The sequence below is a fragment of the Zea mays genome, chromosome 7 (genome assembly GCF_902167145.1).
Source record: "Zea mays cultivar B73 chromosome 7, Zm-B73-REFERENCE-NAM-5.0, whole genome shotgun sequence".
Taxonomy (NCBI): Eukaryota; Viridiplantae; Streptophyta; class Magnoliopsida; order Poales; family Poaceae; genus Zea; species Zea mays.
The window spans coordinates 156159005-156186170 of NC_050102.1; the positions used below are offsets into that span (position 1 = coordinate 156159005).

General features: G+C 46.5%; 2 protein-coding genes across 4 annotated transcripts; one reads left to right on the forward strand and one right to left on the reverse strand.

Moving 5' to 3' along the window:
* Positions 1-14836: 14836 nt before the first annotated feature.
* On the reverse strand, positions 14837-19394 carry LOC100279932 (uncharacterized). Of its 2 annotated transcripts, none has more exons than XM_035960539.1 (7): positions 19062-19394; positions 17854-18067; positions 16904-17070; positions 16033-16157; positions 15404-15464; positions 15259-15307; positions 14837-15160 (listed from the first exon to the last, which is right to left on the reverse strand). In XM_035960539.1, the coding sequence occupies exons 1-7, from the start codon at positions 19287-19289 to the stop codon at positions 15036-15038; spliced, it is 969 nt and encodes a 322-aa protein (XP_035816432.1). In that variant the 5' UTR covers positions 19290-19394; the 3' UTR covers positions 14837-15035. The 2 variants fall into 2 exon arrangements, with proteins under 2 accessions (XP_035816432.1, NP_001353038.1); NM_001366109.1 differs by having other exon boundaries at positions 14841-15164; positions 19062-19272.
* Positions 19395-19418: 24 nt separating this feature from the next.
* On the forward strand, positions 19419-26522 carry LOC100285290 (FK506 binding protein). 2 transcript variants are annotated; one of them, XM_008653328.4, is made up of 8 exons: positions 19419-19435; positions 19632-19765; positions 19908-19977; positions 20228-20445; positions 21246-21355; positions 21800-21908; positions 22091-22167; positions 26000-26504. In XM_008653328.4, the coding sequence occupies exons 2-8, from the start codon at positions 19720-19722 to the stop codon at positions 26117-26119; spliced, it is 750 nt and encodes a 249-aa protein (XP_008651550.1). In that variant the 5' UTR covers positions 19419-19435; positions 19632-19719; the 3' UTR covers positions 26120-26504. The 2 variants fall into 2 exon arrangements, with proteins under 2 accessions (XP_008651550.1, NP_001151655.1); NM_001158183.2 differs by lacking the exon at positions 19419-19435 and having other exon boundaries at positions 19540-19765; positions 26000-26522.
* The last annotated feature ends 644 nt before the right edge of the window (positions 26523-27166 follow it).

Here is a 27166-nt window from a genome sequence, read left to right on the forward strand (position 1 = left end):
ATGAACATGATGAGATTATCTATGATACGCTGTTTTCCCTTCTCTTATGATGATGTTGTACTTGTGACCTTCAAGGGGGCTCGAGCGGTTTCTCGAGTGCCTCTCCGTAAGGACCTGTTCTATGGATGACCGCCCGGGAAAACAGTGCAACCATGAGGGTGGAATGGGATGCCCTTAGCTGAGTAATTAGAGGACCCGGGGTGTAGTTCACTTAGCCGTCGTGCCGTCAATGGGGCTCGGTGTATGCGGCTCGCTCTACCAAGTTTGGGTTCGCCCCTTGGGGAGGAGTGCGGTGCATTTAGGAAACCTAACGGGTGACTACAGCCCCGGGGAATCTTTGTAAAGGCTACGTAGTGATGCCCTGCTAGGCCACCTAGGTAGTGGTCAATGGGGAGTAGCTCTCTCCGGGCAGAATGGGAATCACGGCTTGTGGGTAAAGTGCACAACCTCTGCAGAGTGTTATGAAAACTGATATATCAGCTGTGCTCGCGGTTATGAGCGGCCAAGGAAGCTCCAATGATTAGTGGTACTTGATCAGAGATACTTCGGTACAGGTGGTTGTGAGATTGATGGTTTCGGTTATGACTATGGTGCTGGTAAGTGGTACTCTTTCCGTTTGGAAAGGAGTACGTTTGGGTTAATAACTTGGGTTAATGCTAAAACTTGGCTTTCTACTAGTAAATAATAATCTGACCAACTAAAAGCAACTGCTTGACTTATCCCCACATAAAGCTAGTCCACTACAGCCAAACAGGATACTTGCTGAGTATGTTGATGTGTACTCACCCTTGCTCTACACACCAAACCCCCCCCCAGGTTGTCAGCATTGCAACCCCTGCTCAGGCGAAGATGAAGCTGTGGAAGGAGACTTCCAGGAGTTCCAAGATTACGACGAGTTCTAGGTGTGGGTTAGCGGCAACCCCCAATCGGCTGCCTGTGAAGGCCGCGTTATCTACGTTTCTTTTCCGCACTTTGATTTATTGTAAGAACTATATGGACGTCTCAGACGTATGATGTAATCGACTATTTCCCTTATTAATACTATTTTGAGCACTGTGTGATGATGTCCATATTATGTAACTGCTGTGTACGTGAATAACTGATCCTGGCACGTACATGGTTCGCATTCGGTTTGCCTTCTAAAACCGGGTGTGACATAAGTGGTATCAAAGCCGTGCTGACTGTAGGACCGCTAACCTAGAGTAGAATGGTCGTTCTAAGGACTATAGACCTCTGTCTCTGCCTTGACTTTGATATCCCTTCAAAAGTTGGTCATACCGACCAAACCTATGTTCTACTATATATTATACCTTGCTGAAAAACATGTTTTATTCTAATCCTTCATTTACTTATGATTCATTATTTGCTGGTCATATTAATTCTATTCTCACCCTTTTGCTTGCGATGTCTTTTGTAGATGGCTTGACTTAGACACACTGCACGAAAGTCAGTCATCCCCTTCTTACCCTCCCGCCTTGCTGAGCGTCCGCTTCGCCGTCCCGTGGCCGGACAGTCCAGCCACTTGGAGAGACTACACCACCGCCTGCGTGAGGAGCAGGAACGTCGACGACAGGAGCAGCAGAGCTCTTCCTTCTCGCTCCACCAGGAGATAGAGTCTGTGAGGAGCTGCTCCCCTGTGCTTCCTCTGGAGCCGCCCCCTGCACCACCACTAGGCGCCCCAGCTTCTGGAGTAGCTGCTGGAGGAGATCCAGACGACGGAGATGGCGACGACAGCTCGAGCCACGGCACCGACCTCTCTGCTAACCATGAGCTGGAAGGATGGTTTGCTCGTTCCATCACTCGCGACGCTGCTCGCGGGTGTCACTTCCATGATGCGCTCGACACCCTGCTACGTCGGGCATTTGACCGGCATACTTGGTCCATCGAGTATCGCTGTGTGGTCTACCAGCATAGTCGCGGGGTCTACCCGGACCGCTGGGAGGCAACTTGCTTGGTGCGCCGTCCGGAGAACAGTCTCCAGGGTGCAGAGGCCTGCTCAGAGCACTATTCTATCTCTGAACGGGACTCAGCTGAGGCAGCCATGCAAGATGCTGCACGGCGTGCGCTTTCGCACTACTGCTCGGTTTTCGGTGGGGCAGCTGACGGTCTTGACCTGAAGTATTACCCCCGCCGTCCATCTGGCAGCACAGGAGGCGTGATTGTCTCACCTGTCGGTGAGGGCAATCCTAGGTTGAGCAGCACAGTCAACCTAGCCGCCGTGCTAAACACGGAGCTGGACCATGCATTAGATGAGCTGAGTAGGGCTCGTGCTGAGATCGCCCTGCTGCGGGCTGAGCGCGCGGAACGTCGTCATCTGGATGGTGGTTCCCCCGCCCCCGTTGGGACTCAGCACCCGTACCGCTCACCTCAGCGTGGACACCAGTCTTATGGCAATCCCGCCTGCAAGACCAAGATAACTCTAGAGCCATAGATCGTTAGAGTTGGATCTTGTAATTAATACGAAATATATATGTAGAAGCTTCAGTCTTAGCGTTAGTCTCGGTCTTAGTTAGTCTTAGTTAGACAGGGTAGTTTGTTATATCCTGTGCATTGATGTTTGTCATGATGAACTATGTTTGGTTTGGATCTTTGTAATGATTGTCACCAGGATGTGGGTATCCCCTGCATTTTGGTTTACATACTATGTTAATAAAGTTAGTTATATAGTTGGGAAACCCATTATTCTCCTTTCCTCTTTATCTGAGAAGTTGTGTGGTCTGTGTTGGAGATCAGTGAAGATGCTCACCTGTTCAGTGCTGTTGAGGAATTCTATTCTCTTCTCTTATGCTGCAAGAATTGCCAGATCAGTTCTGATATGTGGTTGCATTCTGCAGATGTCAGAGAATAGGCGCAGAGGAGGAAGGCGTGCTCAGCAGGAGCGAGCCGCTCAACAGGAGGAGGTGCCCCAGCAGCAGCACCTGCCGCCCCCGCCCCCGATGTCGATCGAGCAGATGTTTCTGATGCAGACTCAGGCAGTTCAGGCCATCGGTCAGACTCTGGCCGCCATTCAGCAGCAGCAGCAGCAGCAACAGCAGCAAGCACCACCTCAGCCTCAAATGCCTCAGATGCCCAGAGACAAGCGTGCTGAATTCATGAGAGGTCATCCACCAACGTTTGCTCACTCTTCTGACCCCATGGATGCTGAAGATTGGCTGCGCACTGTGGAGCGGGAGTTGCATACCGCTCAGTGCGATGACAGGGAGAAAGTCTTGTATGGTCCCCGTCTGTTGAGAGGGGCAGCCCAATCATGGTGGGAGTCTTACCTCACCACCCATGCCCACCCTGACACCATCACCTGGGAAGAATTCAGAGGTAGCTTTCGTCAGTACCATGTCCCTGCAGGTCTGATGACAGTGAAGAAGGAGGAGTTCCTGGCCCTTAAGCAAGGGCCATTGTCTGTCAGTGAGTACCGAGACAGGTTTCTGCAATTGTCTCGCTATGCTCCTGAAGATGTCAACACCGATGCCAAGCGGCAGTACCGTTTCCTGAGAGGCTTGGTTGACCCTCTGCAGTATCAGCTGATGAATCACACCTTCCCGACATTCCAGCACCTGATTGATAGAGCAATCATGACAGAAAGGAAGCGCAAGGAGATGGAAGATCGTAAGCGCAAGATCAGTGGACCCCAGCCTGGAAGCAGCAGCCGCCCTCGTTTTTCAGGCAATCAACCTCAGCAGTTCAGGTAGAATCAGCGTCCACCTCAGCAGCATCAGCAGTTTCAAAGGCAGTATCCTCAGCATCAGTACCAGAACCGTCAGAGCAATCAGTCAGGAGGTCAATTTCAAAGGCAGAATCAGCAAGCACCCTGTCTTCCTGCCCCAACAGCCCAGCAGAACAGTCAGGCAGCACCAGCTCAGGTTGGAAACAGGGCATGTTTCCACTGTGGAGAGCAGGGCCATTGGGTGATGCAATGTCCGAAGAAGGCAGCCCAGCAGCAGTCAGGCCCCAATGCCCCAGCAAAGCAGAATGTGTCTCAGCCTGGAGCAGGCAACCGCCCTCAACAGCGCTATAATCATGGAAGATTGAATCACTTGGAGGCTGAAGCAGTTCAGGAGACCCCCGGCATGATAGTAGGTATGTTCCCAGTCGACTCCCATATTGCAGAAGTGTTATTTGATACTGGAGCAACGCATTCTTTCATTACTGCATCATGGGTAGAAGCACATAATCTTCCGGTTACTACCATGTCAACCCCCATTCAAATTGACTCAGCTGGTGGTAGAATTCGAGCTGATAGCATTTGTTTGAATATAAGTGTGAAAATAAGGGGGATAGCGTTTCCCGCCAACCTTATAGTAATGGGTACTCAGGGAATAGATGTCATCCTAGGGATGAATTGGCTAGATAAGTATCAGGCAGTTATCAGTTGTGATAAGAGGACAATCAAGTTGGTGTCCCCACTAGGAGAGGAAGTGGTGACGGAGTTAGTCCCACCTGAGCCAAAGAAAGGAAGTTGTTATCAGATAGCTGTTGATAGCAGTGGATCAGACCCAATCGAGAGTATCAAGGTTGTGTCCGAATTCCCAGATGTGTTTCCAAAGGATTTACCGGGTATGCCACCAGAGCGGAAAGTTGAGTTTGCCATAGAGCTTCTTCCTGGAACCGCCCCTATCTTTAAGAGAGCTTACAGAATATCCGGACCAGAGTTGGATGAACTTAAGAAGCAAATTGATGAGCTGTCAGAGAAAGGTTACATTCGGCCAAGCACCTCGCCTTGGGCCGCCCCTGTCTTATTCGTGGAAAAGAAAGATGGCACCAAAAGGATGTGTATCGATTATCGAGCTTTGAATGAGGTCACGATCAAGAACAAGTATCCTTTGCCCAGGATTGAAGATCTGTTCGACCAGTTGAGGGGAGCCAGTGTGTTCTCCAAGATTGATCTGAGGTCAGGTTATCATCAGCTCAGGATCCGACCTTCGGACATTCCGAAGACGGCATTCATTTCCAAGTATGGTTTGTACGAGTTCACAGTGATGTCTTTTGGTTTGACCAATGCGCCAGCGTTCTTTATGAACTTGATGAACAGTGTATTCATGGATTATCTCGATAAGTTTGTGGTGGTATTCATTGATGACATTCTGATTTATTCTCAAAGCGAAGAAGAGCATGCAGATCATTTGAGGATGGTATTGCAGAGATTGCGAGAGCACCAGTTGTATGCAAAGTTGAGCAAGTGTGAATTCTGGATCAGTGAAGTCCTGTTCTTGGGTCACGTAATCAACAAAGAAGGATTGGTTGTGGATCCGAAGAAAGTGGCAGATATTTTGAACTGGAAAGCGCCAACAGATGCTAGAGGAATCAAGAGTTTCATTGGAATGGCCGGATATTATCGGCGATTCATTGAAGGGTTTTCGAAGATTGCGAAACCTATGACAGCGTTGCTAGGCAACAAAGTTGAGTTCAAGTGGACCCAGAAATGCCAAGAGGCCTTTGAAGCGCTGAAAGAGAAGTTGACTACAGCGCCTGTCCTAGTCTTGCCTGATGTGCACAAGCCCTTCTCGGTGTATTGCGATGCTTGTTACACAGGTTTGGGATGTGTGTTGATGCAAGAGGGAAGAGTTGTGGCTTACTCGTCCCGACAGCTGAAGGTTCATGAGAAGAATTACCCAATCCATGATCTAGAGTTGGCAGCAGTGGTTCACGCACTGAAGACATGGAGGCACTATCTGTATGGACAGAAATGCGATGTTTACACAGATCACAAGAGTCTGAAGTACATATTCACTCAGTCAGAGTTGAACATGAGGCAACGAAGATGGTTAGAGTTGATCAAAGATTATGAGTTGGAAATTCATTACCATCCAGGCAAAGCAAACGTAGTGGCAGATGCTTTGAGCAGAAAGAGTCAAGTCAATCTGATGGTCGCTCGTCCGATGCCTTTTGAGTTGGCCAAGGAGTTCGACAAGTTGAGTCTCGGATTTCTGAACAATTCGCGAGGAGTCACAGTTGAGTTGGAACCCACCTTGGAGCGCGAAATCAAAGAAGCGCAGAAGAATGATGAAAAGATCAGTGAGATTCGGCGACTGATTCTAGATGGCAGAAACAAAGATTTTCGAGAAGATGCAGAAAGCGTGATATGGTTTAAAGACCGCTTGTGTGTTCCCAATGTCCAGTCTATTCGGGAGTTGATTCTTAAGGAAGCTCATGAGACAGCTTATTCGATTCACCCTGGCAGTGAGAAGATGTATCAGGATCTGAAGAAGAAATTCTGGTGGTACGGAATGAAGAGGGAAATCGCAGAGCATGTGGCTATGTGCGATAGTTGTCGAAGAATTAAGGCGGAGCACCAGAGACCTGCTGGATTGTTGCAACCGTTGCAGATCCCTCAGTGGAAATGGGATGAAATCGGTATGGATTTCATAGTCGGATTGCCTCGCACTCGAGCCGGCTACGATTCCATTTGGGTAGTAGTGGACCGCTTGACCAAGTCAGCCCACTTCATACCTGTCAAGACCAACTATAGCAGTGCAGTATTGGCAGAATTGTATATGTCTCGGATCGTTTGTCTTCATGGTGTGCCAAAGAAGATAGTGTCAGACAGAGGAACGCAGTTCACCTCTCATTTCTGGCAGCAGTTGCATGAAGCTTTGGGCACGCATCTGAATTTCAGTTCAGCTTATCATCCGCAGACAGATGGCCAGACTGAAAGGACCAATCAAATTCTTGAAGATATGTTGAGAGCCTATGCGTTGCAAGATCAGTCCGGATGGGATAAGAGATTGCCTTATGCAGAGTTTTCCTATAACAACAGTTATCAGGCCAGTTTGAAGATGTCACCGTTTCAGGCGCTTTATGGAAGGAGTTGTAGAACTCCGTTGCAATGGGATCAGCCTGGAGAGAAACAAGTATTTGGGCCAGACATTTTGCTTGAAGCCGAAGAGAACATCAAGATGGTTCGAGAGAATCTGAAGATAGCGCAATCGAGGCAGCGAAGCTATGCAGACACAAGAAGAAGAGAGCTGAGTTTCGAAGTCGGAGACTTTGTCTATCTGAAAGTGTCACCGATCAGAGGAGTCAGAAGATTCGGAGTGAAAGGCAAGCTAGCACCCCGCTACATTGGTCCGTATCAGATTCTTGCAAGACGAGGAGAAGTGGCCTATCAGCTCAGTTTGCCCGAGAATTTGTCTGCTGTGCATGATGTCTTTCATGTGTCTCAGTTGAAGAAGTGCTTGCGTGTGCCAGAAGAGCAGTTGCCAGTGGAAGGTCTTGAGGTCCAGGAGGATTTGACCTATGTTGAGAAGCCAGCTCAGATCCTTGAGATTGCAGACAAAGTCACCCGAAGGAAGACCATCAGAATGTGCAAAGTCAAATGGAATCATCACTCTGAGGAAGAAGCAACCTGGGAGCGTGAAGACGATCTGATGGCTAAATACCCTGAGCTCTTTGCTAGCCAACCCTGAATCTCGAGGGCGAGATTCTTTTAAGGGGGATAGGTTTGTAACGCCCTGAATTTGGGGGTAGAATTTTTTCTTCTTTTCTCTCACCAAATTCGGGCGTTACTCTCTTTTCTCTTTTCCCCGTTTGCCCCTTCTTCCCAATTTCAAACCAGTATAGCGACAGGTGTCCGTGTTATGTATAAACCAAAACCTAAGTGTCATGGGTGTTGCATCATGCCGAAGCACATTTCTTTGTCTGATGTTGAATGTTCGTCTCGTTCCGTTCCGGATTTCGGTTCGCGATTTAATTCCGTTTAGTGGTCGCGCTCGTCGTGGGTTTTCGATCCGCGAGGTGGCCCGGCCCAACCTAGCCCAGCCCAGCCGGCCCGGCCCGCCTCGGCCTGCGCGCCCCCGGCGCCCAAACCCCCCCCCCCCATGCGCCCCCTCCTCTCTCTCTCTCTCTCTCATTTGGATCTCCCGCGCAACAACCTCTCCTCTCCCTCTTCCACCTCTCTCTCCCCGTGGTGCCCTAGGATTTGGAGACGGCGATCACCGGATCTTGGACCCCGAGGTGAGCTCCCCTCCCCTTCTCTTCTCTCTCTCCCTCCCCCTCCTCTTCCTCCCCACGCGCGCCCTCCCTCTCCCCTGCTCGCGCGCGCCCCTCCCCGCCCCTGCTCGCCGGCGGCGCGGCGCCCCCCGCCCCTGCCCGGCCCCGTGCGGCGGCGCCCACCCTCCCCCGGCCGCGGCGGCGCTCGCCCGCCCCTCCCCCTCGCGCGCGGTGGCGGCGCCCGCCCTCCCCCGCCCGCGGCGGCGCCCGTCCCCGCCCCTGCTCGGCGCGGTGGCGCCCGTCCCCGTCCCCGCCCCTCCCGGCGCGGCGGCGCCCGTCCCCGCCCCTCGTCGGCGGCGCTTCCCCCCACCCCGGCCCGCGCGGCGGCTCCCGTCCCCGTCCCCGCCCCTCCCGGCGCGGCGGCGATCCCGCCCGTCCCCGTCCCCGCCCGGCCCCGCGCGGCCCCCTGCCCGCCCCTCGGCGCGGTGGTGCCCCGGCCCCCCGCTCGGCTGCTCGGCCCTCGGCGCGGCGGCGCGGCTCCCCTGCCCCTCCCCGGCCCCGCCCCGGCTCGCCCGCTCGGCCCCGGCCGGTTCAACCGCCCCCTGGCCGGTTCAACCGCCCTGGCCCCAGCTCGCCCGCTCGTTTCCCCGTCCCGGCCTCGCCCGACCGTATTTTCGCTCGCCCGCGTTCGCGATGATTATTCGTTAATTAGCGTGTTGCGTCGCGCGCTTCGCCGCGCGACGGATTTGTCTAAATTCAGATTCTATCTTGTGTTGCGTCGTGCGCTTCGTCGCGCGACGATCCATTTTTGTTTCAGGTTGTTTAAGGTGTAGCGCCGCGTGTGTATTCACGCGACGTTCCACTTTGGACTCAGTTTAGTCGACGTATGCCGTCGTGCGCTTCGTCGCGCGACGCTTAACGTCTCCTCGTAACTAAGACGAAGTGTCTCGTTGCGTGCTCAGTCGCGCGACGATTCGTTAACTTCTTAATTTGTTTTAGAGAGCTTTGTCGCGCGTCTCGCCGCGCGACCATCCTTTTATTTATCTCCACCTGCTTATAATAATTAGACATGAAACATGACTTTACTTTATGCTAAACATAGTGTCTACCTTAAATTCCTTCCATTAAGCGAGTGGCTAAATTTATAATCATGTAACGTTATCATTTCTCGACTGTCTTTTCCTCTTTCTCTCTTAACCGTACTCGCGAGCCTGCGTAGAACGTCTGTTTACTTATTGCATTCTATTGTATGGTGTACTGTTCTTTTGTATTAAATATGTGGATGTATGTATGTTTGCGCTCGCATAGAGAACGATCCAGTTGAAGAGCCCGAGGAACCCGCAGGAGAAGCCCCTGAGCAGCAGTCGTTTGGTGGAGGCAAGTGTCCTTTGACCTATCTATGTCCTATTCATTATTTAATTCACCTCCCGCTTACACATTTATGCCTAAGGATTGACTAGCTTTTGTTATCCATGTCCTTGTTTACCTATTCGGGTTGGATTATTACTGTTTAGCTTTATGCTATTGCTCAACTCTAATCAATGAACATGATGAGATTATCTATGATACGCTGTTTTCCCTTCTCTTATGATGATGTTGTACTTGTGACCTTCAAGGGGGCTCGAGCGGTTTCTCGAGTGCCTCTCCGTAAGGACCTGTTCTATGGATGACCGCCCGGGAAAACAGTGCAACCATGAGGGTGGAATGGGATGCCCTTAGCTGAGTAATTAGAGGACCCGGGGTGTAGTTCACTTAGCCGTCGTGCCGTCAATGGGGCTCGGTGTATGCGGCTCGCTCTGCCAAGTTTGGGTTCGCCCCTTGGGGAGGAGTGCGGTGCATTTAGGAAACCTAACGGGTGACTACAGCCCCGGGGAATCTTTGTAAAGGCTACATAGTGATGCCCTGCTAGGCCACCTAGGTAGTGGTCAATGGGGAGTAGCTCTCTCCGGGCAGAATGGGAATCACGGCTTGTGGGTAAAGTGCACAACCTCTGCAGAGTGTTATGAAAACTGATATATCAGCCGTGCTCGCGGTTATGAGCGGCCAAGGGAGCTCCAATGATTAGTGGTACTTGATCAGAGATACTTCGGTACAGGTGGTTGTGAGATTGATGGTTTCGGTTATGACTATGGTGCTGGTAAGTGGTACTCTTTCCGTTTGGAAAGGAGTACGTTTGGGTTAATAACTTGGGTTAATGCTAAAACTTGGCTTTCTACTAGTAAATAATAATCTGACCAACTAAAAGCAACTGCTTGACTTATCCCCACATAAAGCTAGTCCACTACAGCCAAACAGGATACTTGCTGAGTATGTTGATGTGTACTCACCCTTGCTCTACACACCAAACCCCCCCCCCAGGTTGTCAGCATTGCAACCCCTGCTCAGGCAAAGATGAAGCTGTGGAAGGAGACTTCCAGGAGTTCCAAGATTACGACGAGTTCTAGGTGTGGGTTAGCGGCAACCCCCAGTCGGCTGCCTGTGAAGGCCGCGTTATCTACGTTTCTTTTCCGCACTTTGATTTATTGTAAGAACTATATGGACGTCTCAGACGTATGATGTAATCGACTATTTCCCTTATTAATACTATTTTGAGCACTGTGTGATGATGTCCATATTATGTAACTGCTGTGTACGTGAATAACTGATCCTGGCACGTACATGGTTCGCATTCGGTTTGCCTTCTAAAACCGGGTGTGACACCGGTGCACCACCGGACACTGTCCGGTGCGGATTTCTTTCCTTCTTTGGCGAAGCCGATCGTTGGTGCTTTGGAGCCGTTGGCGCACCGGACAATGTCCGGTGCCCCTTCTGACCGTTGGCTCTTGCCACGCGTCGATTATGCGGCCGACCGTTGGCCCGGCCAACTGTTGGCTCACCGGACAGTCCGGTGCACCACCGGACAGTCTGGTGATTTATAGCCATACGCCGTTAATTGCTTCCCGAGAGCAGCCAGTTGACAGACGCCAGCCTGGCGCACCGGACACTGTCCGGTGCACCACCGGACAGTCTGGTGCATCCAGACCGAGCTGTCTTTGGCTGAACGAAGCCATCTCTTTTCTAACTTGACTTCTCCTGTTTCTAGCACTTAGACACAATACATTAGTCTCCAAAACAATGTACTAAGTCTTAGAAACATACCTTTTTACTTGATTTGCACTTTGTCCGTCACTTTGCATAGATTAACATAAGTCCACTTGTGTTGGCACTCAATCACCAAAATACTTAGAAATGGTCCAAGGGCACATTTCCCTTTCACAACCCACAAAAGCATGGCTCATAAAGGCACGGCCCGCAAAAGCACGTCCCCAATTATGGACCGTGTCGTGCCAGCACGTGGGCACAGTCATCGCCCCACGACATGGCCCACAATTAGTTATATGTGTCGGGCCATCCCAAATAGCCTAAAATGCCTTAGTGTGCTAGGCCAATCCATATACATACAACAGTAATGCATAAATAGAAAGTATATATATATATATATATATGACCAAAATAATACTAAGATGTTTTGTGGTTGCGCATTAAAAACCTTTGGTCATCAAAAAAAAATAGTACAACTAGCTCAGAAATAATATTCAGTTGTTTGTTTAGTGTTTATTTGAGTACTATACAACCATACATAATATATATACAATAATCATCATCACTATTCACCATCCTCATCTAGGTATGGTTTCTCAAAGGTCTGCTGAAGCTCTGGATTCTACAAGTTGTGCTGGTCCTGTAGAATTTGACGGACCTTTGTTAAATATCGAGTCTATTTTTAGTGGGCCTCGTGTACCTTAGTTAAGTGGGTCGTGTCAGGCTGGCCCGTGGGCTTGACTTGAGGCCTAGGCACGACCCACATATTAGGTCGTACCGGCCCAAACCCACAACCAATTAGGTTGGGTCGTGGCAGACCTATGCGGTGCCTAGAATTGTGTGCTTTGGATCGATCTATTAGGCACAACACAAATGTACACCTATTGTTATTAATGCCGAGAGGTTTTTGGATGAACTTGTTTTTTATCTAACCATGAACACCTATGGGGTGTTTGGTTGCCTTCCCTGTGGGTGTAACTGTATCTGCATATATAAAATGTAGTGTTTGTTTGGTTCGCTGTATTCCAAGAGACAGGCCAGCACGAACCTCAAAGCGCCGCGAGCCAGGCCCGACGGGAACGCCGGGAGCGATCGCACGCGCGCGGCCAGACTTGACTGAGCGGCTGTTTACTCAAGCACACAAATCGAGATGTTGGTTTTGTTGGGTTTTTTTTATATCTTGTAATTAAAAGATTTAATTACCGAGCCGATTTCATATATGTGTTTTTGATATTTTTACGAACGAAACTAGACCACACATGCTATGTATATTTTAAATAAAAAATTTACATGATAAAGATTAGTATATAATTAATGTTTATTAACATGTAGTTAGTGTCTATTAAATGATTTTAACATATAATTATTGTCTATTAATACAATTTTCATTTATTTAATAACTTTTTTTAACACATACAACAAATATTCATACAGACAACCAATCAACATCTGCCATGAACCATGCTGATCATATGCAGACAACCAAATAAAAGGTGTATGTGTCTAGCCAGACCAGTCAGAGCTAGGCTCACTAGATACGAGCCAGGCTCAGCCTTGCAGGCAACCAAACAAGCCCCTATTGGATATCCTTGTTGTCTCATGATTTTTTCATAAAATATTAAGGTCTATTTGGTTGGCTTGTCAGCTAATGCAGTTACGCTCATGTATATAATAGATTTTATTTATTTAATAATTTTTAGCTCATGCAACAAGTATTTAAGCAAGCAAGCAAAAATACATCTTTTATAAACCAGAATGGATATATACAGACAACCAAACACAAGATGTTGTATGTACTCAACCAGGCTAGTTGGAGTGAGGCTCACTAGATACAAGTCAAGAGTATTCACGTTGCCGGTTGCCCCAGTCCTGCGATTTTGAGGGGCTAAGAAGAACTTATCACGATGGACCCTCTATACCATATATTTTCTTTTCCTTTTTCTTCCGGATAGATACATTCCATCAATTCGTCAATGTGCCCTTTTTCTTGGAACATCAAGCAGTTAATGAGCGTGAGACCAATCCCAAAAGAATACAACAGATTCGACTTTGCTACCCTTACAATTCTATTTTTTAAAGCAACTTACATTGTCACTGAATTACGGTAGATGGCAATCTATCTTGCATACGGTTCACGTCATGATTTGAAATCCGGTAGGGTTGTCGTGATCCACGTCTGCATCATTACACTAGAGAACACTATCTCTAGTAACGTTCTCTAAATTTTATCATCTAAAGAAATATTAATCGTCCTTTATAGTACACTTTAAAAAATTTCGTCATATATATTTTTACCGTCTCCAACATTCTCTAGATTTCATTATCTATATCTCATTTTTCACAAAACCGTGAAACAATTAACGCTTAACGTCAGCACAATACCTACAACAATACTATAGCGAATGCACATTAGGCTGTCTCCAAAAGAGCCGGTAAAATGTCCTCTACCCTAAATATAGCGTACATATATGTCCTGTAAGTGTCCAGCAACAAACGCTAAATCATCCTCTATATTATAGCGGCTCTCTCTCCCTCTATTTCTGGCGGACACACGACGCTCGCTATGCACTGTTCAATCACGCACGCCAACTCCTTCCGTTCTCTCCCGCGCTTGCTCGTTGTCGTCGTCGAAGTCGTTCGACGATGCTGAGCTCGACGGCCTCGCCGCCTTCCCCGTCCCTGCCCCCGCCCATGGAGCAGAAGATGTTGTAACCATCGCCAAGCTACGCGTCTGAGCCATGGGTAGTACAACGTGCCCCCGCCCATAGAGCAGAAGATGTTGTAACCATCGCCAAGCTACGCGTCTGAGCCATGGGTAGTACAACGCATGCGGCGTGGTCGAGAGGGAGTAGACGAGGGACGACGAGAGGTGTGGTCGAGAGGGAGTAGACGAGGGACGACGAGAGGTGTGGTCGAGAGGGAGTAGACGAGGGACGACGAGAGGTCGGCGGCTGGGGACGACGTTGGCAAGGTGGACCTCATGATGCTTGTCGCCCAATGGCGACGCCGAGCTCCTGGTGTTCGTGTTCCTCAATTACCTCGGCGTGGAAATCGTGGTGCTCAAGGAAATGTTGAGCACTATAATCTATAGACATGAACGATGTAATGTATTTTTTAAAAAAATGTGGATAACTTTTTCCTTATAGAAACACGAGTAGTAATGTAGGATACAAAATGTAATTTTTTTAATTAGTTCCTAATTCATTTTTGCTAGAAAGGATTTTTAAATCTGGCACACTATAGATATAGAGGACTGAATTTAAGGAACATTGTTGGAGATGACGAAAATATAGAGGACAAAATCTTTTAGAGCGTGCTGTAAAGGACAGAGAATATTCTTTTAGAGGATGAATTTTAGGGGACGTTGCTGGAGACAACCTTTACAACCCTAGACATAGCGTGTGCAGCCAACGACCGCCATTTAGCGGTTCATTTACAGTTTGTTGTTGCAGCACGTTCCGAATACTGAGACCGCTAAATTTATTTAGGGTTCAGGAGGGTTTAAAGATCTTTATTGGAGACATCCTTAGTACTTAGTACTAAGTTTTTTTTATCTCCATGCAAGAAACAATTACTTTTACTCTACACAGAAGACACATGCGGCCAAAAGAAAATGGTCCTTGACGTTCTCGCTTTTACGAGTATTTTTAAACTTTAGTTAAATAAAAATATTTTATATTATATAATTATTATTTCTAGATGTATCCTTAAATTTATTCTTATAATAAATTTACTTGAAAAATACAAATATTGTTGATATTTCTTTTATAAATCCAGCTAAATTTGATAAACTTTAATCAACGTAAATTCTATCAACTACTATGATACCATGAAAAGAGACAAAAAGGGTCCATTCTGGTGGGTGGTCTACTAGAGCAAATACACTTGAGTTAAATAAAAAAATCCTATCTAGAACGAAGTATTTCCATCAAAAGGGTTCGAATCGTGAGGACCCCGGAATAAACAATCAATGGAAGAAGCCTGTTATTTGTATTGCTGAGAGAATGACATATATCCACTGATCCTGCTGTTTAAAAATCTTCGTATGAAATATTGATGTACCACGGCAGTTCATCGCCCATGCTTCTTTGGGCTGGGGCTGGGAGTTGCCGGCACCAGGGTTGTGAATTTGAAGTTTCCAGAGAACATAGAATCTCTGTCTGTAGTTAGAATATACCAGACAAGAAGTATCCAGTGAGTGCAACCTATTCGAGGTGAAAATTACAAATGTGTTTAGAGTTGCAAAAACCTAACCAGTCAATGACAGACAAGTTGCCTCTCGTCGTGTGTATCTTGCCAATGCCTAAAAATTAACAGAATAAGTAGCTTTAGATTGTGAAAGCTGAAAAATGGCTATGTTTTCACAGTGTAGTTGTCCTCATCAGGAAACGAAGCTTACCTGCACAGCAGGGGCAGCAGCAACATCCATAGCCTCTGAACCTTCCTCAGCATAAATATTTCTAGCATTCAATAAATGTACCCATCACACATAACTTCAGAAGACTTCTATTGTGAAAGAAAGGCAGCAACACATCTATCTCATTCTCCATCCGTTTCAAATTATAGTGCACTTAGCTTTGTCTCAAGTCAAATTGCAATGTACATTATCAGATTAGTTTCATTAAATTCTCCATAAAATTTGTCTTGGTAGTGCATTGATTTGAACTTGTAGATGTTAATATATTGTTCTGAAAACCTGGTCAAAGTTAGAGAAGTTTGGCACATAGGACAAAGTAAATGAACTATAATTTAGAAGGATATCTGACTACCTTACAGCATTACAGCAAAGAAATTGATTTTCTATTTCTAAAAGGAAGTTACAATATTCACAAATTCAATCAAATTCCATAAGAATGCAAAGCAAATAAATTTAGCATTTTACTAGTCTCCTTGTATAAGTTGCTTAGCATAGAATCTGTAAAACTGCTGGAATGATCGACATAAGCACCAAGAGTTTGCTATTTCATTCACTTAGGGACAATATATGGAGTGGGTCTGGGTTGTCAAGTAAAAGCTTCACAAAGTTACCTCCAGATGACATTTACAAGATCATCTTGATGAGCCTCTGGGCTTATCGCAGCATCATACTTCACAATGTTTCCATAGAATATTTTCTCTAGCTCCTTCATCCATTTTGTCAACAGCAAGTTAACCTAGAACACATTAGCATGTTATATAAATAAGTTTTAGCAAGAGGTAGAACATATACAAAGTAAAAATCCTCGAATCATTCAAGAGGATCTGAAAATATGATTGAAAACTCCCTCCATTTCTTCATTATATGATGTTTAGAATTATTCATTTTTGAACTATTTTGCTGGTTCTAAATGTCATATCGCCCTTGATTAGCAGGAAACATACAATGCTAAAATTATGAGAAGTTCTGCACTTCTGCTCTTGGCTTTGTACATGAAAATCATTTACATGATGCAGGATTAATGTTAACAAGTTGCTCATTTGAGCAATGAGCATTCCAGTCAAGTACATAACATGCTGGTGACTATTGTTCTGGTCTCCCTATGCGATAGTATCCCAAGGAAAAATTGGGGGCAGCATACATTGAAATCAGAAACCAAAAAGAACTGCAGAACTACTTCCACTGTACAACATCCAAATTTTGGTGTCCTCTGGGACACAAATGTAATATTCAAGAAAGTATCAAACACCTGACAGGAAACTTCTAATAGCAAGTTATGTCAGAGGTGTAGGATGGTAAGACATATTACCAACCAACAGGTAGTTCAAGGCAAATAATGTGAATTTGGTAAAGCATATTCGCAATGAACAGATAGTTTTTAAAGGCAAATAATGAGGATTACATCCATCAAATCACGAATCAAGATGATACCAATGCATATAGTAACAATACAAATTTCAACAAAACAGACAAACAGCTTACCCCAGCTTTAGAAACTCTGAGCTCTACATCGTGGTTGTACATTTCGTAGATGTACTGTCCAAACTTAACACCATCCTTCCCTTCTTCCTTCAAGCGGCGTAGAACAAGCCACATATGGAGAACAAGCAACGAAAATGTTGTCTTAAATGTTTTCTCCAACTGAAAAACTGCAAAGGTACATGTAAGATATTTCTGTCTCAATATATCATGATCATAAAAAGATAAAAGTTCAGAGAAATCAGTTAACAAAAGCTAAATCATCTTATCATGATACTGATCTCTGCCTGAACAAAGATCACTCAATCCTTTGGTTTTGCACAACAAGCTACAAATTAATTCTTCACTACACCTGACGGAAACTTGTAGCACATACAACACAGTAGGGATAGACACCATCCTATGAGAAAATAAAACGTGTACGAGTAGCAACTGTGTATCTTTGGCAGGTGCCCACCACTAAAGCTACTAGTTTTTCAGGGGGGGGGGGGGGGGGGGGGGGGTGGTAGCCAGTAAACTTATGTCATACAAGCTCAGAATGTGCAATATGCATCAGCATATCAGGAATGATCAAGTTCTTGTTGCTAAAACTAATGTATATCAACTACTCTCTCCGAGTCTCCGTCCCAAAATATTAGTCGTTTTAGTTCTTGGTTTTTATGTCTATATTCAAATGGATGATGATGAATCTAGACACATACAAAACACATGCATCAAGAATTGTATGAACCTACTAATTCCTAAAACGACTACTATTTTGGGACGGAGGAAGTATTTAGATATGGATGGCCACCACCAACATATTCTTCTTAATAAATGGTTAACCAACTATGCAACTTATAAAAAATGACTATGCATATTTTAGCATTAGAACAGACAACAGAGCAAAATGAAAGACAGAAACAAATATCACATGGAAAAACAAGCAGATCCTGTAATAAGTAGGAAGTTACCATCATAAATGGCAGGTGTATCAACTTGAGAAGTGATTCGATCATAAACAACATTTGCTCCTCTGATGGACTTGCTTTGCTTACTGTAGAACAACAACAGTGTGAGAAGGAATCGCCTGATGCCTTTAAATTGTGGATCCACTGCTCTATGAGGAGAGTCAGGTGGCAACGCTAATGAACAGGGCTTGGATAAGAACATAGAATTCAGTCTGATCTGTGAAATAGAAAAGGAACCCATTAAGCTGCAAGTATAGGAGTTAAAAACAAATCAAATGATAATCAAAGCACCAGATCCTTGATCAAATTTGAGTTACTCAGATCCACAGAAAGCGGAGTATCGAGCAGCATTGACAAATGACAAATGTGATGATTCACAAGTACAAAGGAGCAATAGCTTGTTTGACTATGTATCCTCTTATTGCATCTCCCAGCAAATGCACATATTGTAGGCCATAAGCTTAAAAAATGTGTCACCTGTATATGCATATTTCTTTATGTCATAGAATAATCTAATTGTTGCAAGGTGGAAATGTGGAATGCAGTCGCAAAAACGTATAACCAGGGCCACGGCCACTGTTCTTAAGGTGTCGCCTAGGCGACGCCTAGGCGTCCAGGCGGAGGTCCAACGCCTAGGCGTTCAGGCGGTGGTCCAACAACTTGTCTCGCGTTACCGCTTTAAAAACCATGGCCACAACACTGTCATTTTGTGCAATTACTTTATTATTAGATCTAGTAAACAGGTCACAAACGCCAACAAGGCAACAAGGAGGTCTGAAGCCTGAAGGATGTAAAATTTGAATGCCACACAGTTCCCAGGGTACACAGAACACCACTAATTTGTGCTACTAACCAAGTTCCACAGTAACAAAACACAAGTCGCATATCACAATAACAAAACAAAGTCGCAAATCATCACAATAACCTGACTCAGAGCAGAGTTCTCCTACATGCATACAAAGCCCAACCTTTCCCACATGAGCAGACATACAGAAACAGGTGATTCGGTTGCTACTTTTTTTGACGTCAGGTTGCCACTAACGGTCTAACGTGGATACGCAACAATTGCGACCTAAAATGCGCGACGTCAAAGGCTTCCATCCCCAAATCCCAGTAGCTACTCAGAACAACCAGCTCGCCCTAACCATCGAGATCACACGGTGCAATCAGAGAACCCAAGTGGCGTACACGAGATGGGAGAGCGGCGGTACCTCGGACCACGTCCCGGCGGGCGGGGAGGTGGCGCCAGGGCCGGGCGACGTGGCGGTGGCAGTGGCGGCAGCGGACTTGGCGAAGGTTCTCGAGAGGGTTTGGGGAGGAAGCGGAGGTGGCGAGGGGGCCTTCGCCAATGCCCTGGAGAGGACGCGGGCCTCCGCCGCGGAGTTGCGGGACGCGGCGGCGGCGGAGATGCTGGAGGCGGCCGCGCGCCACCGTGACATGGTCTCCCGCTCGCGCTTCGCGTCTCGGCGGCTGCTTGGGGGGAACGGAGAAGGAGATGGTTATGGCTCACCGCCCTGGACTGAGCGTGATCAGGAGGCACGGGCCTAGCAGCAGATGCGACGCGGCGCTCTTGGCTCACTGACGCGTAGGTCCTCCCATCCGTAGCCTCAGCCTGCGGCTGGGCGCGGTCCACCTCGGCCCGTGCGCCGAGAGCCCGCAGCCGGAACGGAACGGACTGGATGCCGTCCAGTTCGCTCCTCGCAATGGGAGCGGAGCGGAGCGGACCCAAAAACTCGAAAAGTCGAAATCCAAACCCGCTGATCAGCTTATCCCCTTCGCAGGAGCCAGGACGGACGAACTGCGAGTACACGAGAGAGGACAGAGGAGAGGAGACACAGGCGACACGCGCCATTTGGGAGAGGGAAAGGAATGGAGCTGACGTCTTCTTCCCGCTCCGTGCTCTCCTCCTGCAACCGTGAGGCCTCCTCCTCCTCCTTGCTGGCGAGATTGCATGCCTGACGCGCAGCGCACGGTCGTGTTCGTTCTCAGTTTTCTCGCACCGCCCCAATTTAACAATTTTGATTGTGGGGTCCTGCTTGTGCTTGCGGCTATTGCAGGGCCGGTCGCTCGAGCTCTTTGCAGGACGGCGTACCCGGGTGCAAGGAGGAAGGAGAAGGGAATAGTATGGTAAGCCCTTGTTCATCCATTGGAAATGCTTGCTAACGCCATCTGTGTCGCGGTTGCGCAGCTATTTCGTTGATAACCTTCTTGTTTGGTGAAGTGAATGCACCCGCCATCGTAGGTGTTCATTTGTTCTTGACATTTTGAGAGACCTGCACTGCACACTCCATTTTCTTTTTTATCAAGAACTACAGTGCTGTTAGTGTATACAATGGTATCCTGAACGGAGATTCCTGCTGTGCAAAAAAAACTGCAGTATCTTGAGCGAGGAGAAAGAAGTGGTACAAAGGACGATCCGGAGGCGAGCTGCCTTTTCTTTGTTGCTGGCTTCGCCGGTGCTATCAGTGGCGTTCTCGGCCTATGGAAAGAGTAAAACCATGAACCCTTACGATGAAAGGCGTCTGCTTCAGCAGAATAAGAAGATTCAGGAAGCCAACCGTGCCCCTGAGGATTTCCCAAACTTCATCAGAGAAGGTGAAATCGTATTATTGATCTTGTCTTACAAGTTATGGGTTATAGACTGTCATATTCTTCATAATCTGTTGTTACTGTCGCAGTTTCTGTCAGATGCCATTTACTACTCACTTTTCTTGATTAGATGTTATTATATATTTTCTAGATAGGTTGGTGTAATTCTAGGGGAAACTAAAAGTCTGCAAGCTAATATTAATGAAAACTAAAAGCATGTAAGATACTAACTAATATTGTCTACTACCAAACAAAGTTTTGCAATCATGTAGAAGTTATTTCGCATACACGTGACATCTTGGATATTGTTTATATTAATGTACGAGTCACAAGAGAATTTGGGAATACTGCATTGCCAAAAATTCTATGGTTTTTTGTAAATTATGGAGTCACCTTTTTATATTCCCTAGTTTTATCTTTCAGTTTACTAACAATGTGAAAAATGACACAGAGATAGTGTCTAAGGACAACTGCTTCTGTCGAGGGCAACACTGCAACATAGTTTTTATTAGCAAGTGCACCTCTATATTTAAAAAAAACTAAAGAACTGTAAGTATGGATCAAATTTTCTGTATCGGCACAAGACATTTGATTCTGGAAAACTTTATGAGTGTATTATTTTTATATCTTAAGTACCACATAATGTTTGCTTAAATACAATGCCTTTAGTGACTTGGTCATTTATTTGCCTGAGAATAACCTTCATCAATGAACTCTTATCTATGCAGAACAAATGGGAACGTTTCTTAGCTTCAAACTAAACAGACCTGTAAAGTTTAATCATTCTGCAAATTAATGCATTTCAGGCTTCCAGGTCAAAGTAGTGACACCGGACAACTATATTACACGGGCCTCTGGACTAATGTATGAGGACATTAAAGTCGGTACAGGCGACTCTCCAAAGGATGGTCAGCAGGTTCTTCCTCCAAATCAACGGTTTTATTTTCTTGTGCTCATTTACTATTTATTTATGTGTGCCTAATCAATATAATTTTGGTGTTCTTGGATATGAATAGAATCATTTATTTGTCTATTATCTAATATGGTATGTTTGGAGATGTGTGCCAAAAAGATCAATTTGGTCCAAGTATATAGCGTGTTTCTTGTCATTAGTTACTACTTGTTATGTTTGACTACTGGTTATTAGTTACTACTTGTTATGTTTGACCTGGTTTGCTATTTATCTAGTGTGTTTCTTAAGGATGATCTAAGTACAATGCTATAACTATTAGAACTTTAGAACTAAGAAATCATTCTGCTTTGCTGCAAAATATGTTTCTAATATGCCTCAGTTCTTCCAGTTGGTGTTTCTAACATGCTTACTTTTGCATCATACTGATTTCTTTCAGTTCATCTACAGATTATATTCCATTATGTGGGCTACAATGAAGCAGGACGAAGAATAGATAGCACCTATATTCAGGGTTCCCCTGCAAAAATTCGGTTAGGGAACGGAACACTAGTTCCAGGAAAGTATTCACTGTCTCAATAGTTTTTTCCCCTATGCTCTGATTCAGCTACCACTATTCTTACTGCTTGCTGGAGCTGCTTTTTTTTAAGCCAATTTGAGAATTGAAATATTGCTCTGATGAATTTGTTGGGATATGGAATTGTAATAGATCACATCTCATTCTAGATATTGATACTTCAGGTTTTGAAGAAGGCATACGGGACATGAAACCAGGTGGTAAGAGAAGAATTATAATACCTCCAGAGCTTGGTCCTCCTGTAAGTTACTTTTGGCTTGAACTTATGTACTCCATCTGATCCCAAGTATAATAGATCTGTTAGGACATTATTACATCAACGTGGTCTCTGCGAAAGGGCCTCTAATGTAATGGTTAAGGCTTTCGAGTAGCACCTCCAGTCTCGGGTTTGATCCTCCTCGGGAGCGAATTTCGGACTTGGTTAAAAAAAATCCCCTCGCTGTACCCCGCCTACTCCCGGGGTACGACCTATGTGCCACCCTCCGGCTGGGCGTTGCAGAGTGGGCGGTGACGGCCCGCTAGTGATGGGGAGCCAGGGTCCGTGGATTTTCTCGATCGGGACCATGTTTCGGTCTTTTCTTAATATAGTACCAGGAGGGCGGTCTTTCCCTCCCAAGCCGAGTTTTTTTACATCCACGTGGTCTCCAATATCACACTTTGACTAACAATATCTCCAAAAATTATATTATTCAAATAAAAAGAGTTACATATCATGAAAGCATGCTTCATGATGCATCTAGTAACGTCGACACCATGTTGTTAATCTATATGATTTTTAGTTCTCTAGCCGAGTTGGTTAGGTGGTCTGAGTAGCACTCAGGTCTTGGGTTCGACTCCCCGTGGAAGCGAATTTTAGGTTATGGTTAAAAAAATCATCTCGTATGTTCCACGCCAAAGCATAATTATAAGACCTGGTCCTGGTCGCGGTTGTTTCTCACATGAGCTACGGTGCCGCTGTGTTTTTTTAATAGAAAGGGGTCCCCCCTATTTCATTAGGAAATAGGCAGCCAAGTATGGTTCAGACTTACATCCCGAGATTACATGTCTTAGCATTTCACACCTAAGGATTACGACTACTGAACTTACGAATTACATGTTCATGCATCCTACGGGGAGAAATCCCTAAGACAAGAGACTGCGTTCAAGCAGAAAACACAGCACAAGTGCACAACACTGCTGGAAATGAAGTCTTCCTAGAACGACAAACACAAAAGACCATGAGAGGATAAACATCCACTCCATCAATTGCTGGCGATAAACTTCGCGGAGACGTCTTTATTTACTTAATACGACGATCTACCGGCGCCCAGCCAAAGTCGCGTTTGAAGACTTCTTCAGCAATTCTTCTAATTAACTTGCTTTTTTTCCTCCAACGTCCTTCTTGCTGTCTTCTTATGGATGATGGCCCAAGATTCCAGCCGGAAACAACAAAGAAGAAAAATGTTAGTAGAATTAGCAAGATCCTTTCCATTAAAGCATCTATCGTTTCTGATTGTTGAATCCTGTAACCCTAACCCTAGCTGGGTTGGGAAATGTATTTATACTAGGAATAGTTGGGTCTAGGACCATTATAGAGGAACCCGGACCGGTAGGCCCATTACAGTTCTAACACCCCCCGCAGTCACAACTCTATTCTGGACAAACGTTGAGACTGGAGCGAAAGTCTAGGAACACACTGGATGGCAGGCCCTTGGTGAAGATGTCGACGAACTGTAGCGTTGTGGGGACGCTGAGAACCCAAACGTCGCCTGCTGCCGGACAAAGTGGAGGTCGATCTCCACATGCTTCGTGCGCTGATGTGTACGGGGTTGGTGGAGAGGTAGACGGCGCTGATGTTGTCGCAGTAGACAAGGGTGGCGCGCTGGAGGGGGTTGTAGAGCTCGTGGAGGAGCTGGCGCAGCCAAGAGGCCTCGGCCGGTCTCGGCGCTGGAGCGGGAGACGACGGGCTGACGTTTGGCGGTCCAAGAGACGAGGTTGGCGCCCAAAAATACAGCATAGCCGGAGGTGGAGTGTCGTGTGTCGGGGCAGCCAGCCCAGTCGGCGTCGGTGTAGACCACAAGGTCTGACGTCGAGGATGGTCGTAGGAGGAGGTCTAAGTCGAGGGAGCCCCGGAGGTAGTGCAGAATGCGCTTGAGAGCGGTGAGGTGGGGCTCTCGTGCGGTGTGCATATGTAGGCACACCTGCTGAACGGCATAGGCGATGTCCGGCCGGGAGAAGGTGAGGTACTGGAGAGCGCCCGTCAGGCTCCTGTAAGATGTCGCGTCGGCGGCCGGGGGCCCGTTGTTCTCAGAGAGCTTCGCCTGAGTGTTGACAGGCGTGGAGCAAGACTTGTAGTCGGACATGCCAGCCCGCTCCAGGATGTCGATGGCGTACTGACGCTGGTGTAGGAAGAGACCCTGGGTCGGCGTTTTGCAGTGATGCGGAGGAAGTGGTGGAGAGGCCCCAGATCCTTCATCGCGAACTCCCGCTGGAGGGCGACGATCGTGCGCTGCAGGAGATCGACGTTGGACGCTGTGAGCACAATGTCGTCGACGTAGAGGAGTAGGTAGACGATGTCCTCGCCCTGCCGATAAATGAAGAGGGATGTGTCCGACTTGGCCTCGACGAAGCCGATGGTAGCCAAGTAGGTGGCGAAGCGGCTGTACCAGGCTCGCGGTGCCTGCTTGAGGCCGTAGAGCGAGCGGTTCAGCCGGCAGACCATGTCCAGGTTGGCGGCGTCGATGAAGCCGGTGGGCTGGCTGTAGTAGACGGTTTCCGTCAGAGTGCCATGAAGGAAGGCGTTCTTGACGTCGAGCTGGTGGATCGCCCAATTCCGGGAGAGGGCGAGGAAGAGGACGGCGCGGACGGTGGCGAACTTGATGACTGGGCTGAAAGTCTCATCGTAGTCCACGCCGGGTCGCTGGGTGAATCCCCGAAGAACCCAGCGAGCCTTGTAGCGGTCGAGGGAGCCATCTGAAGTCAGTTTGTGGCGAAAGAGCCACTTGCCAGTGACCACATTGGTACCGGGCGGACGTGGCACCAGGTCCCAAGTGTGGTTGGCCAGCAGGGCCGCGTACTCCTCAAGCAGGCAGGGCCAACCTTGTGCAGAAGAAATTAAAGGACTGCTTGTGTATTTTGCTCTTGCACTAAGGTAGTGTTTGGTTCCGAAGTACGGTGGAATGGAGCTGCTCCGCTCCTAATTTGTTGTTGTTTGGATTTGTTTCATGTAGGATATAGTGGCTCTAAAAAAGAAAAATTATATTCAAATGATGAATTATCCGGCTCTCCAAAATCTCCTCGACGGAGCCGCTCCATCCCAACTGGCTCCGGAACCAAACACTACCTAATAGTCTCTACCCTTTTTCCTGACAGAAATAACCATTTAACAATATATCATGTAAAAAATATGTGTGATAAGATCTTAGGCTTAAGTTTCTTGTGTAGAGACCAGAACCAAGAGGGGTTTTATTCATGAATAAATACATGAGTTGCATGCATGTATGCGTAGTTTTCACATTTTTCTAGTGTTATTGTATTTTTTCCATTGGGGAACATTATGGAAAGAACCTTACTGAAATGCTAAGCAAAAGAAATAAATAACGCTTTTTAAAAGGTTTGTACAGCAAAAGAAAAGTGGAAAGTCAGCTCCCCTCGGGGACTCCACCTTAATTCGGTGAAGCTAGTGGTCGTTCTCTATCTTGTGTGTGGCGCGATGTTCTTAGCCGCGGTCTGTACTTGGGGGCTGGGGCTGGCAAGTCTTGTCCTGCCTCTCTTTGTATTTTTTTTCTTAATGAAATGACACACAACTCTCCTTAGTTTGTTAAAAAAAAAAGAAAAGTGGAAAGTGGAAACAACACATTATCTGAAATTTACCCAGACCATTGTGCCATGTGTGCCTCAGCGTACAAAGGGAGATTGTAGACATTAGAACAAGAATATTGTCCCCACCTGAAAATATTTGGAAAATGTAGGGGTGTGCTGACATACCATACCAGTCATTTATAGTTTCTCTTAGATTATATATTTTAACTATAAGCCTATTCATCAATCATTATGGTACACTGTTTCTGACATCTCCATTGCATCTGCTCAAGGTTGGGCCTTCGACGTTCTTCAGTGCGAAGCAGTTCGAAGTGTTCGATGTGGAGCTACTGGCGGTGCAGGACTGCCAGCGGAGGACGATAGCATTTTACTCTGATGTCGTGTGCAGCTGAGCTTCGGTTTGTCTAGTCTTCCGCCTATGGCACATCGCAGCAGCATCCTGCACTTTTGGCTGCTGGTCTGAGTTGCCGTCCAATTGTGTATATATATAGCCAGCTGTTGTTACTGCGGCTACTGATGATGGGCAATGGTAGTGTGTTATTAGTTCTTCATTTTTGTCTTGAATCTCCTGATGGCGGGATATGCGCATTTGGTGTGTCTGTTTAGAAGTTGGCATGTGTACCTTGATGTTGAGGTTACTCCTGGTCCTACCTCTACCAAGGACTCCACACCATCTGACTCTGCTTCTTGTTCAGTACTAATTCTTGCGAGTTTGGTGGCGGTTTTTGTAAACTATTTTCAAATACCTAGTGATAGTATAAAAATTTGTTGAATTGAGTTGTTTGTATTCTGGAGGAAAAAATACAACAAAATTTTCCAAATAGTTTTAAGTGTCTCAATGTACCACCTTAGAGTCTATTGGTTTTAATCTCAATCCATGTGAATTGGACAGAATTGAATGAGTTTAAATCTCTAGCAAATTAAAAGTCTTAATTCTTTTCCCAATCTCATCCAATAGCTATGTAACGAGAATAAATAAATGAGTCTCAGTTGAATTCCTCGAACATTCCTAGGCAAGTTCCAGGATCCCATTTCACTGAACACTGGCCGGCGTACTCCAGGGACGAGATCTCCTGTGCAGCTGTGCTCACGCTGAGAGGCATCAAGATTCAGCGCTGCTCTTTGCAAAAGCAGCACCCAAGTCAGGACGAGACGATTTTCCAAATGGTCCATGGGTGTGAAAGCAAACAAGAAGGCCCTTTGTCTCGTAGCGACCTTTTTATTTTAATCATTTCCAGTCCTATTTCTAAAAATAATTCTAGAGCAAATTTATTTTCAAAACTAAAATTATTCCATCCCACCAAGTGCGGCAGGTTTAGCAACATCACAGGCTAACCAAGCACTGACCAGTGATCTGGCAAGCTTTGTCATGCCACTGACTCGAACGTAGCCAGTGGCGGTCTTAGGCTATCTGCAGTGCTTGACGCTAGGCGCCCTCT